This window comes from Rhyacophila brunnea, unplaced genomic scaffold, assembly GCF_057557595.1.
Source record: "Rhyacophila brunnea isolate RB1 unplaced genomic scaffold, BYU_Rbru_1.0 scaffold_21, whole genome shotgun sequence".
Taxonomy (NCBI): Eukaryota; Metazoa; Arthropoda; class Insecta; order Trichoptera; family Rhyacophilidae; genus Rhyacophila; species Rhyacophila brunnea.
In genome coordinates this window covers 25149177-25163482 of record NW_028232871.1, presented here as the reverse complement: position 1 = coordinate 25163482, position 14306 = coordinate 25149177, and the positions used below count along the sequence as shown (strand labels likewise).

The window sequence follows — 14306 nt, the reverse complement described above, 5'->3', positions numbered from 1 at the left end:
ACACAGGTGGCTTAAAAAAAGTGCGATACGGGTGTCTTCCGTCTGAACGCTCCCATTTAGTTATGTGTAAATGCGGAATCGAGCCACGCCGGTGGCTCGACACCGGAATCCCGTCTGAAAGAGGGCTTAGTTTGGGTAAGTACAATAAATTAATTGTCTGAGCAGCCAAGGGAAATTAGACCGAACTAAATTGCCATTTCATTAAGTTAATTGAAACAATATTTCACTATCTATTTAGGACACAGATAGTAAATATTTGTATAGTAGACACCTAATGATAAATACATTATGGATAATTATTATTATCAAGGGAGTGTTGTGAATTAGAATTTAATTTGCGAAATGTATTTTTCGTTCTATGTACGAGTATTTACGAAATGACGAGACAAAAGGCAGAATATTATTTTGCCCTTCAAAAAATGTAATCTATAATATTATTCATTTTGAAATATCTTTTAAATATATTCAATATCATGTGATAGGTTATAATATTACTGATAATTTCAGTGATTTTTATGTATTGATCTCAGCATAATCTATTCTGATAACCTTAACATGTCTTTGAGATAATTTAGAAATGGAATGGAAAACAAAAAACAAGATTATATGATATTAAAAGAAAATAAACTATTAAAAGAAAAAATTAAGAAGAATACTTACTATATTTTGATGTCTCTATTTATGGTTACCTCTTCTCCCTCGCACTCCTCAAAGAGTACCATGATATTGGCATGGTAGACACCTTTTTGGGAGATACGGGAAATCATTAAAGGTCACAACAAATTGTCAAGCTAAACAGTTTAGAAAGTTACAGTTTAGAAAAGAAAGAAGAAAGTTTTTACCAAAATTACAACAATCGCATATCTGTAGAGACAAAGGCAGGTTACTATGATAAAGAGAAAAAGCACGTCATCAGGTACTAGTAGGAACTCTTCGTAAACAACCACGTTCCGAAACACAATTTATAATCACTTTGACAATGGATAAAACCCAAATTGCACAACTGCTGCACACTGATTTCTTTATCTGGTGACACTATCTAGTGGCTGCGAGTGGTAACATATCCGCATATGAAGTCGTGGGTACGATCCCGCTTCCGGAAAATTCACATTTTATTTGACGTAGATGTCGCAATCGATTCATTAGAAGATTTAAAAGGGGCCTCGAAACAGTTTAAATCAGTCATGCAATTATTAAATAATTACCAAAATCTTAAAAATATGCGTATTACTCTCAATTTGAGTAAAAATATTACTCAAAGCATATCAAATATTGGTAGGTAATTGGAATTCATGGGTTTTATTATATTTTTTTTATCATGAGAGGCCTCAAAATCAGTCAATGCCTCGGGCTCTTGAGTCTCTAACCCCGCCACTGAACACCACATCACAATTAAAAAAACCTGAATAGGCAAAGTGAGAAATCTTTTCTCAAATTTAATCTAAAATATTTTTTAATCTTTGTCTGCCTTAGACACATTATTGGTAGGTAAACAATTCATAGTTTTCCTTATAACAACCTCTTTTCTAATAATATATTATAAGTGACCCAAGATACTTACTTATTCCTAAATTTTTTAAACCTCAAATTTCTTGGAAATTTATGCAGGTAATAAATAATTAGATCGTTTACAATAACGTCTTATAACCCAGGGGTGGAAAACTTTTAAACGCCGACGTGCCAAAATAAAAAAAAAACTTTAGTTTTAGCAATGTTCAGGCTTTTGGCTTCGCATGACCGCATTTCTTCCATCGACTGAGGAGTAGTACCTAAGTATTTATATTGGGGACCCGCAAAAAAAAAATCATGAGCTTTTTGTTTCATTTAAGCCCTTCCTGCCAACTAAATTCCCTTCAGAATCCAAGTCCAAAGCCTTTTTTAAGCTCTTCCTTCCCTTGATATTGGATACGTTTGCCTTAATGCTTCCTTTCAACTTTCTTTTTTATCATTTTTTTTAACCAAAAATAAATATACTTCCATGTCCAAATCGATTTTCCTCTTCTCCACACCGTCGCGTCAGTACCACAGAACAGATTAATAAATATAATTCCGATAAGCTATAATCCCAATACACTACATTTTGACGCAGGGTTTTGATTTGTGTGAGTGTCCTACGAAAATGAATCATACAATATTATAGATGTGCAATTGTGTTTGTTGCTACCTTCAAATACACCAATTTTGAATGAGCGTCAGTGCATAAACTGAGGGCAGTTGTCAGAACGAAGGATAAGATATTCTTGACACGTGTTTAAGTTTATCTCATAGGTATTCTTCCACACTCGAGATCACTTGCCTGTTATTTAGGTATTTCAGTTTCCATTCCATTCCAGTTCCGTTCCATTCCATTCCAGTTCCCTGGTCAGTGCCTTTTAAAATTCTGGCACGTGCGTCGTTCCAGTTGAGGTTCTGCGATTCTTTCGGGTGCCAGCAGAATTTCTTCGCGTGTCAAACGTAGCACGCGTGCCGTATGTTTGATACCGCTGAGCCTACATCAGGAGTCTGTATTTTTTGTATGCTTTTAGATGGAATAGGTACCAAAATATTATCTTATTAACGTCCCGTAATGGCGTACACCTGGAAATAACCAGACTTACTAATGAACGCAGGTTTTTCAGAACTAATTAAATAGGACACCTTGCTCAAATAAATTATTATTTATCGTATAAATAAAAAGGCGAATGGTAAACCCGTATCTATGCTGCCATCGTACCATTCATACCCACTTTAATGATAAAATTGATGTACATTCTAATTTATTTATTTATATATAAGTATAAGTAAGTAGTGAACTTCACAAATTACAAATTCGAGATGTGACAATATGACATGAAAAAACAAGGAAATAGTAGCAGTATTAAAAAAACAACATAAAAAGAGTAAATACACACATTTTATTATATTAAATTAATTATAATTAAGTAGGTACATGGAAGTACGCAGAATAAGCTAAGGATGCTAAGTAGACCCTATTTTAAGAATTTATTAAACAACCTACGCCTAAACATAATCATTCTCACGTGAGTGGAATAATATATAAATACCCGTTATTGGCCTCCCAATTAGCATCACCAATGTCAGGTTAGTTTGCACCTTGGGAAAACAAACAATTATTGATGCTCCCGATTTTTAAGGCCCCGATTTCCAAGAACGGCATTGTTCTGATAATAGGTACCATGTGTAAAAACTGGTAAAAGGCAATTTTAATTTATACTATCTTAAGTAGGTAGGAATCCATACTATTTTTAGTTTTTTTTTTATATTAGTTTAGAGAAATTTATCAAACTGAAATTATTTCGTGAAGCGTGTTTGTTATTATTTATTTATAAGGATAAAAGAATCGAAATTGTCGAACTTTCTGGTCTTATAATGTGAGGTTGATACAGAGTTTTGCGGCTGGCAGGTAAATTCTCAGGTAAATTAGAATGGCCATTCATACTTTTCAAAGAATCACAACATAACAGATAGGAAGTGTTTACAAATTGTTTTGCATTTACGAAGTAGGTCATCATAACGAGATCTTTTTTAGAAACCTGTTACCAGAAATCATTTGCAACGTCAGATACTGATTATAGTAGCAGGTAGCTGGAAAATTTGAATAATATTACCCTGCGAGCAAAATTTAATATATATGACCCACTGGTATATACCTATCTACCATTGTATTTTTTCATATATTATGGATCAATGATCGCATACTAACATTTTTAAAGTTGGTAAATTGTTTTATTCCTGATAAGTGATTATAATCAATTGGATCATTTTAAAATTAAATGCGCTTTAGTTTTTTCTAACACGTAGGGTACGGTTTTTGTGCAAAATATGTACTCGTAATCTACATTTTTAAAGAATTTTGAATATACATAGGTACTTTTATGTAGTTCGATTTTCGAATCGAACGATAGTACGTGTATTGATAAAGAGTTAATTATTTTGTTCTTATATTGGCAGCGCCAAAACAAAATGGCGACTCGCGTTCTGTTTTGAAATATCTTACATTGTTTTCATAATCTACGTACGCATTTCTCAGTTGTTTTACGTGATTGGAGTAATATTTAAAATAATGCTCAATGTAGGTATTGGTTTTGGCTGTCAACATACAATTATCGAAAGGGTATATTTCCATTATAGCGCATGTACACGTGCATGGATTTACTTGCAACTATCGCGATAATAACTGTTTACACGTAAAAGTGCTGACTGCCTCGCCATTTTCATTCTTCAAGACTCAAGAGTAAGCGAGTACTATTTGACAGGTAGTGAAAATGTGTTAACCTCAAAATGAGTCTGAGCGGTGTTCGTTTTTTTACCAGCAGGTTCGTCACTATCGTTTTACTGCGCAGGCGCAGATTTCGAACAAATCCAACTGTCGCGTGAAAACTAACATTATCGGTAGACCAGAGAACCCTATTGCCTCAATTTCATACAGTTTTGCTTCAATAATTATGGATCTTTTACAACTCAGTCATCGTGCAAGGGATTGATAATTACTTATTTAGAAGAAAGTGTTGTCATAGTTATGCAACCTCAGGAATTGGCTCATGACACATTTTCTGGTGTCCCCCAGGGCTCAAACTTAGGGCCATTGCTCTTCACGATTTTTATAAATGACATAGCATTGGTAATTAAAAATGCTATGTTTTTGTTGTTTGCTGACGACTTGAAACTCTTCATGGAAGTTGTCACCTTGGACGATTGTCGTCAACTCCAACTTGATATAGATACTATATTAGATTGGGGCAGGCGTAACAAACTGGACTTCAATATTGATAAATGCAATGTTTTAGCGTTTACTAAAGCCTCACGAGTATTGTTTTTCCAGTACTCGATGCATGGCAGAGTTCTCTCGCGAATATCATCTGTAAGAGATCTTGGAATTACGTTTGACGGTAAACTGACGTTTAGTGGTCATATAGATACCATTTGTAAAAAGGCGCTAAAGATGTTGGGCTTTGTCTTGCGTACTTCCCGGGTCTTTTCGGATGTTACGGTACTAAAAATTCTCTATAACTCCTTAGTTAGAAGCAGACTTGAGAGTGGGTCTATCGTTTGGGCCCCGCATCAGTTGAAGTACGGCCTTATGGTGGAGAGAGTCCAACAGAAATTTTTAAGACTCCTTTACTTTCGGCTGTATGGATATTATTATCCGTGGCTCTATCCGACTGATTTTCTCTTAGGGATGCTTACATACTGTAGCTTAAAATTTAGAAGGGATCTTTATTTAGCTACATATTTTTTCAGACTTATACGTGGCGTAAATGTGAACTCTACCATTCTTGGTGGTGTTGGCTTGTGTGTCTCTGATAATTACCTTAGGAATCGAGAGCATCCGTTGTTTTGTTCTCCCACGGCGCAGAACTAACCTGCCATTAGTAATGCCAATTGAGAGGGCAGTAACCATGTTTAATGAAATCGCTTCGGATATTGATATATTCCACTTACGTGATGGCGAATTTAAGTGGACGCTGTTTCATAAGTTTTTAAGATAGGGTCTATCAAAGTTCACTCTGTGTGCTCCCATCTACTTTTATTTTTCTACTTATTTTATTTCTTATTTTATTACTTATTCTCTGTATTTGTATTTTTAAATTTATTAACACTTATTTTATGTCATGTCGTGAACGCTTTGAATTTATAATTTGTTATGTTCATTATATGTAAAATAAATAAATTAGATTTGATTTGATTTGATGTTAGACTCACATATTATATCATTACAAAAAGAGAAACGCGCATACAACAGGAGGAGGGGTGTGAACACTGTGAACCCCATCCCAGAGAAATACAAATTATTTAGGTAAATGGAGTATTACTTCTTCTTAGTCTTCGCCAGGACCTCGTGACTGAGGATTGTGGCTTGGATGATGATAAACATTTTCGGGTTGGTCTCACGTCACGTAAAGGCCAGTAGCCAATGGAAGACCTGTGGCAAATATAAATCTGAGCAATAGAACACATTCCTCCTATATCCTAATAATTATGACCGTTTAGTCGTTTGCGCATTCGATAACCACTTGTGAATGCTACAGCTAGCAATAACTCTAAGGTTAACCATAGTTTCACCTGCAGACCAGGTGCTTATCAATAGACTCAAAGTGTGGAGTGTCTGGGTACGGGAAATGTATCTTGAAAGTACTGTACTCCGCGGTTAAAACGATAAGAAGTAGTTGGGGGGGGGGGGTAAATATGGAAGTCAGTGGCACCCTCTTAAAATATCAATAAATATTATCGATATTTTTTTCACAAAGGACCCCACCCAAAATATTTTTCTGCATGCGGCCCTGCAGCGACGTTATGCAATTTGGTTACCTGGTTACCAACGTTTGATAGAAAACGTCATCGTTAGAAGATAACGAATCTCAGTACCTACCATTTGAATTTTACGGTTTTTTCGGTACTTCAGTAAAACGGCAAATAATAACTATAGGTGTGACGAAATTTCGGACTGGCTGGCAATCGGAGAGCGAAAGTCGAGCTGTGAACACGTCAATTTGTTTTGTAATGGCGACGGGGGAATTAATTCTTAAATCGTGTAAAGATGACTAATAAACGTTACCCTTTTACTTGAAAAAGAAAACATGTCAATGAATATATTATTATTATTAGTAATAGAACAATAAACATAACATGAAATGGACGCATGTTGACTTTTTATGACAAATTATGTTTTGTTCTGCACGCGTCATTTGCACAATCTTCGCGTCGCTTATGCGTCAATTACATTGAGCTGCGCAGACGCCGGCGTGTAGCGTCTAAAGTTGACCGGCTTTCAACTTTTCTCGGTAGATTGTTTACAATCTGCTTGTCAGCTTGTTCAATGATAACACTGGGCGACTTTACAGGCAGATTGTAAATTCGCCAACAAGCAGCTCGTAAAGTTGCTCAATGTAATTGCCGCATTAGTCACGATCGTTTTAGACCCTGCCCCAGCTGAATTATATTGCCAACAAGCCGGATTTGGTAAATATTGACCAAATTGAAAAGTTATACAAATTTCAATATTATCATTTTGTTCATTCATGTGTAGAGTAATTATTAATGTAGTATTATAATGTTGCATTTGTAAATTTATTAATATCACTGTTATCATTATTGTAACTATTATCAGACAATTCAATAATATATTTTTTAAATTTTACGTCGTGTCACAGGGTCAATACCATTAATTTATAATTAATATTTTATTAAAAAGAGGTCAGTTCACTGTGATTTGGTTCAGTCAAAATATAAATGTATGCCACACATTTTATTATGTCTGGGATTTTTTTACTATCCGTACGTTTATGCCTACCTCTATGGTTTATGGGCATTTTCGCCAAAGTTTGTACATTGCGTTTTTGGCATCTCCCATGACTTCGGTATATCTGACTATCAAAAAATTCAAATAAATTTCATAAAACAAAAATTTGTTTTTATGGTAACATGTAACTTTAGCTTTACAAATTACATTCCGTTCCATTCCATTCCGAAAATGTCCCAAAAAAAGTTGAACGTTAACTATTTTTCATTTGATTATTAAATAACGAAACTTATGTATTTTTCCAATAAAATTTAGTAAAAGTGATTACTGTCTTTAAAAAAAATAGCAGAACGAACACTGATTGGTTTTTTCAATTACTAAAGGAAAAATGCTCTGCCATTATAGACATAGGGTAACGGAGTGGAACGAAATGTGCCCAAGAATTAAAATTCAATAATATTTTTTGACTATTTGTAGTTTTATTTTTAAGTGTATGGTTTTTTTAATCTAATAGAGCTCATTTAAGCGATAAAAAGTGTCTCATTCATGTTTTATAAGCTTAGTTTCGTGGTCACGGAACGGAAACTTATTTTGTCCAATTTCTTAATAAAAATGATATAAATATTGTATTAATCAATATTTTGCTGAAATATTGCTGTCACTAATTCAGCAATAGAACAAGGAATCTGCTAGCTATATAAAAATGGTTAATTTGAGTGAAAAAATAATATTACCAAAATTTCAAACATGTACAAACTTTGGCGAAAATGCCCTTATGCGTTGTGTGCCATTATCGGACGTCGACGATGTTTTTGGCATTATTTTCCCTGTCTGTCTCAGCTCTGAACTCAAAGCTGACTCAGAGATTATTGATCCATGGCGTTCTTCTTCTGCAACACCCAAGTGTAAATCCTCACGCTTTAAACTGAGGCGTAGTTTAATCTTACAGTCACGCAGAAGAGTATTTGCGCACTAATAGAATGCTTTGAAGATTAGTGCAATGAGGACCTACCCAAATTAAAACCTAAACTTATCATTTCCACAACGAACGTGAAATTGTTTATTTATTTGTTATAGTGACAGGCATAATATTTAATTTGCAACGCCTCAGTATCGTATGTCAAATATAATATATACATATTTTAAATTGAATAATGACAATTATTGCGATATTGCATATTAGATTAGCCTACTTAAGTTGGACATGCCTGCCCTAGGATAAGGAAAATTACATGCACGCACCAGTACAAAGACGGGCTTGGAGGTCTACCAGAGGTCTGTCAGTCTGTAGAAGTGTAGATGCTTTTAAGCAAGCTGGAGACTTCTACGAGTCGTTAAGGCCATGTCCAGACGGCGCGATTTGACTCTCGCGCATTCCAGATACATGTGACCTCATTGAGCCGTCCACCTGTAATCGCCGCGTGTCACTTCTCACGCGCGGTCGATGTGCATGTGACCTTATTGAGCTGTCCACGTGCACTCGCGACGTATCGCAGCGAGACACGCGTTATTTGGACAAGCTCTAACACCTAAGATTAAAATTTGTCAATGTGAATTGCTTCAGATTCATGTTATCAATACGTGTTCATAGATAATAAAAATAAAAATTAAAACAGAGGACAAAATAATGTTAACGAAATTTCTTGCCATATATTTTAATTAATATATTTTATTTATTTTATTTAACAAAAGATAAACAAATATTCGATCAGTGGTTACTTAGTACGTACATTATCAAGAATTCAGCACAGATATCGCCGACCACAATTTCCACAGTGCGAATTCTTATCATGTCTTATTCTGTTTTACAGGATGTGGTCAATGGGTCCTGGAACGTTGGAGATTCCTTTGGAGTTGTTCGCCCTCAACCGAAGGCGTCTGGCTGAGCAGATTCCATCGGGTACCGTCGCCTTGCTGCAGGGAGGTGATCCCATCAACCTTTACGACACGGATGTGGAGTACCTCTTTCGTCAAGTAAGAATTTAATATATTATATATCTCTCCTAACGCAGGGTGGATAGCATAACGAAAACAAATAAAAAAGAAGAATGTTATCTGAACTTGGTAATTTTTTGTTGTTCACGGACGGTTTGAGGTTTGCCTTCAGTCTTCTTCTTTTTTTGTCTATCGTCTAACCAGCTCATTTGTGTACATATTAAGTGTTTGTTATTTGCTTCAAAACTATTGCAACAGTTAAAGACAGTAGCAGGATTCTCAAGGGGTTTTCAGCCATGATTCTCTGGTCTTTAAAGTCGTTAAAAAATATTGTACTATTATTGTCACTCTAAGGGGTCGTCCATATACGACATAACGCCGTAATGGGGGGGGGGGAATCAAATATGTTGTGATGCTTTCTGACCGTGGGGTTAGTTTGATGTTGTAGAAAATATGATATACCATATACCTACGGAAATCAATCATTTACTAAGAATTTATTTTTAATGAATGGCGGGGGTGTTCAAAAATTAGGCAGGGAGGGAAAAGTTTGTGTCTAGGTGTGACGATGGGGTTATGTGGGGTGGGGGGGTGTTAAAAATACATACCTACATGGTTTTTTTTAGCAACACTACGAATCCCGCTACTATCTTTTAATGTACAATATCATTTTTACTCAAAAGCAAAGTGGGTAGATGAGCTTCCACGGAGTGGAGATTATAGGTCTTGGGAAGGTGACTGAAATGAAAAATTAGACATTTACACAGACAAGACGAAATTATCTTATTCAAAACACGCGTGCTGATAATAATATTGAAATGTCTCTCTCTGCAGCTGGAAACCTTTATCAACACCATATTATTATCAACACGTATAAAATAATATGTAGGTAGGTACTTAAATACATAAATAATCATCAACTTTTGGTGTGTCGATATGCACCGTGACGGCGCTAGGCAAAGGGTCGCCCTTGGCAGACTTAGAATCCCGCCCCATATCATTTTTAGTTTAAAATTTTCTGCAAATTATTTCAAAAAAAGGTACCCACATACCTATTTTATTATGTATTTTCGGCTGCCTTATAAGCAAATACATCAAACAACTTTAAAATTACATAGACACCATTTAGTGAAAATTAGAGCATTTCAGGCAGATTTGGAGGCACTTGCCTGTGCGATAAACCGTAATTACAATATGTATGAAAATACAATAATAGCCATGTTATCAGTGTTATCACGATTATTTATGCTTCAAATATTTTTATTAAACTAAGAATCTGTCGATAGGTCCTTTATAATGAAGCGAATGGATCGCTTGCTTCATGAAAAACTCCTACTGCTCTCAAAAGTTGTAATATTTGTATTCGTTCCTTCATTCGCCGCCCTTTATAATGTGCCGCCCCTATGCAGCGCATGACTTACCAACACTCGCGGGACGTCACTGAATATGCATAATATGAAGACCCGTGATATACCTAGATGAAATAATTTAGTTGACTTCATACTTTCTGTGACAGTAATACTAATGTCCCGATAGCATTGGGGAGAATTTTATGTATAATATCTTACTTTCCCATTTGTAAGTTCGATTGCTTACACAAATTAATTATTATTATTGATATTGTATTATTGGATTAATTTTTGACCACCCTGTGTACACTTAGATATATATTATATATCTATACCTATACGCGCAAAAATGATTTTGTATTCATAAAACGAGGCCAATGTAGGCCTTTAAATTAACGCACAGCTGCAAAAAGAGGTAGCCAGTTGTTTTCAAGTTTCCTTTTTAATTTATGATACTGCATTTCATCAATAATTGCTTCATTATAAGAAACTGTCGATTACATGATAAAAAAATATTGGGGACATATTGACAACATCGGATTTGGCAGAGAGAAGTTTAGTGGTGTAATTTATTTTCAAAAATACTTGTGGATAGGTTACATACAACGTTGTCAAAGCAGCCGACGCGATGAGGGACAGAAACCAAGTAATAGTTTAGTTTCAATACGACTATACTTATGTGGAATCAGTGTTGCCATCTTTTAAAAGTGGACTTATAGTACAGAGCCTCCAAAATTATAGTATTTGGGGAAAAAATATAGTACGCGTTGTCATCTGTTGAAAATGTACTTATAGGTTTTTTGTTTCTCAGAGACCCATTTTTATTTAGGTACCTACTTCTTGCCACCAAAAATGGTTACCGAAGAATTCAAGAAATTTTATTTTAAGCCAAAGTCAAGGGATTTTTTTACGTTTTTCGAGCAATTTTTTTCCAAGTTTTCCAAATCTTCTTATATTCCGAAATTATAGTACTTTGCATCGATTTATCGAACGGAAATATCGAAATCTTAGTACTTTTTACATATTTTTTCCGATATTCAAAATTATAGTATTTTGGGCGTACTATACCTGTTTTATATCGTACATAGTACGCGGACCAAAATTATAGTACAAATACTATAATTATAGTACGGTTTCCAACACTGCGGAATTATAGATTTATATTTTGGTAGTCAGGTTGAGAATAATGCCGGATAGTGATGGTTCAGTCGAGCTATACTCTAGCAGGTAGCTAGACTCTAGAAGAAGTATTACTTAGTACACGACCCTTTTGGCGGCGTCAGTACGTATTATGAAAAAGGTAAAACTCATAGAGTTATTAAATAAAATAAAAATCATTCAATTGCAACAAGGAAGCATTAAAAGTAGATATTATATGTATGTATTTTTTATAGTACCTCCTTGCTTTTCCTTGATCCACCACTTGCCACGTCTTTACACTCCTTACGTGACGTAACGAATGGCTCTTAAAAGTTGTGATTCTTATTATAATATAATATATTATTCATAATAAAATAACGCAATCTTTTTGAAATTTCCCTCGTATAAGTATGTAATGGTCGACCGCTCCAGCTGCGGGTCGGACCACCGACGTAAATTCCCTTTTAACCGACCTACACGAAGCGCAGGAAAGTTTTACCGGACTAATGAATAAATGAATGTTATCTGTAAAGTGTAAATAATAATTTGTGATCTTAGACTATAGATACATCTAGACCACCACCCATTGCATTGCTAAATGAAGCTGCGTGCCGTGCGTTTGGTTTGTGGGCGAGCGAACGCATTCGTATTCAAATGTTCGAGACCATAGAGATAGACTATTTCGCTAGTGCTCGCACTAGACGCTCAGAATTAAAATATATTTTTCTTTTTTTTTTTACGTTATATAGTATTTTTAAGCGGTCAAAATGCAACCATTAGGTAAAAAATATTCATAATTTAAGTTATTTTAAAGAAACACGGTCACTTGATATTAAAATATAATAATATACAAATAAATTATCACGAACATGTATCAACTTACATATGAAACGTAATACCATCTTCTTGCTTATCAGTACGGCTACCACATTTTAATACAAGACACAAAACCATCTTTTCTACTTAATTAACTAAAAATATTTACCACTGACTTTATGTTTACACAAAAATAGCTATTTTAGCAACACGGTTATCGACGCATAATTAAGCAATAAGGTAAAATTTGGCGGCTACACCGAGCAAACCATCTCCGAAATCTGTAAACCTTTTATCTTACTCTAGCGCGTGTCGCAGAGATTATAAGGGTGCCAAATACTTTCTCACTCGCACTTATGCATCGTTTTTGTTCAGGCCTTGTTTGTGATATTATTTTGAGTAGGCTAAAAAACATTGCTTTTGCTTGCGGTCTCAATAGTGAACATGTTTTGTACCACTGGATTTCCACTAGCTATCTGCTATGGAGATCAAGGAGACCATTTAAAATAGTGACGTGTCGTAGGTAGTCATTCAGAAATAATGATTGTAAAGCTAGGAATATATACCTATCATAATAATAGTAATGTGTCTTTTTGACCGAGTTGTCCTTCCCTGGTGCGCAACTGTCCTCGATGATAGTGATAGATACACACTGATATGTATATATGCATAGAATGTCGAGGTACGTAGGTAATATAATATATTACTTAATTTAATTTTCTATAAAATAATGCAACACTATAATATCTAGATTTTAGGACTACATTCTGACAGCTCTAACGACATTCATAGGTATTCGATATTTGAAAATGTTGAAATGTAGCAAACTATTGTTTTGTTTATCGTGTCAAAGAACAGAACAATTATTTCACTAAAAAAAATTGAATGCTATAATTTGTACATCTTTGTATTATACGTACAGGTTGTACACAGTTGACGGAGCACATCTAAAGACTCTAAAGGAGTGTTTTCCAAACTTTATGTTACTGCGCTCCCCTTTAAAAATATCTAATATATGCGCCTCCCCCCCTTTATTTTATAAAATAATACATACCTATAATAATTGTTGAAAAATCTATTAATACAAAAAATGTAATTGACAGATTAATAACAAGGTTTATATAATATAATATAAAATATATATAATATTAATTTTGTTTTTAATGCGATGTATGTGCTTCTTTATTTGCACAAAGTTTATCAAATGTAGGTGTAATAATTGAGGATAGTGTTACTCGTAGCTCTTTTTCTATTACTAAACGGACTCGATATTTGGATTTCATTGCAGTTAAGGGGGGACATGCTCGTCGAAGGTCAAAATTGAGTTTTTATTGTATATTCAAACCATGATCCTGGACACTCCTTAAGCGTTGTAGATGATCTATTTATATACTTTTGAAGCCTTATTATCCTTTATAGTTATTTTAAACATTTGATGACTGCATGAAGTATTTTTGTTACATAAAATAGTATTCTTTTAAACCTCTCGCTCTAATGTTTTAGAATATAGTCATATTTCGGTACATAACTGTGCAGTGGTGTTAAGATTTTTTACATTTATTAATTTTTAAACGCATTTATAAAACCATTAGCATAATTTATTACGAGATAATTTTTGTAAAATATTCACGATAAAAAATTATATTGATAATCTCTGTGATCCCAAATTTGACAAGAATTAGGCATTTTATTATTCAAAAAATCGGCAAGATTAACACATTTCAAGATGATTCTAAAGATATTTTTTATAAGCTATGTCTTCGACCATTCAAGTGTGATAAACATCTGATGAATAATGATTGCTTTATAATAATTATTGACCTAAG

The 14306-nt window shown here is 34.3% G+C and overlaps 1 protein-coding gene across 2 annotated transcripts in view; it reads left to right on the top strand.

Annotated features, from left to right (window-relative positions):
* The window catches only part of Dip-C (dipeptidase C), a 160917-nt gene that overhangs the window by 67152 nt on the left and 79459 nt on the right, over positions 1-14306 (top strand). For both annotated transcript variants that reach the window (XM_085949084.1, XM_085949083.1), the window contains exon 2: positions 9052-9214. In XM_085949084.1, coding sequence (XP_085805210.1) covers positions 9053-9214 — 162 coding nt within the window. In that variant the 5' untranslated portion in view covers position 9052. The remainder of the gene's footprint in view (positions 1-9051; positions 9215-14306) is intronic.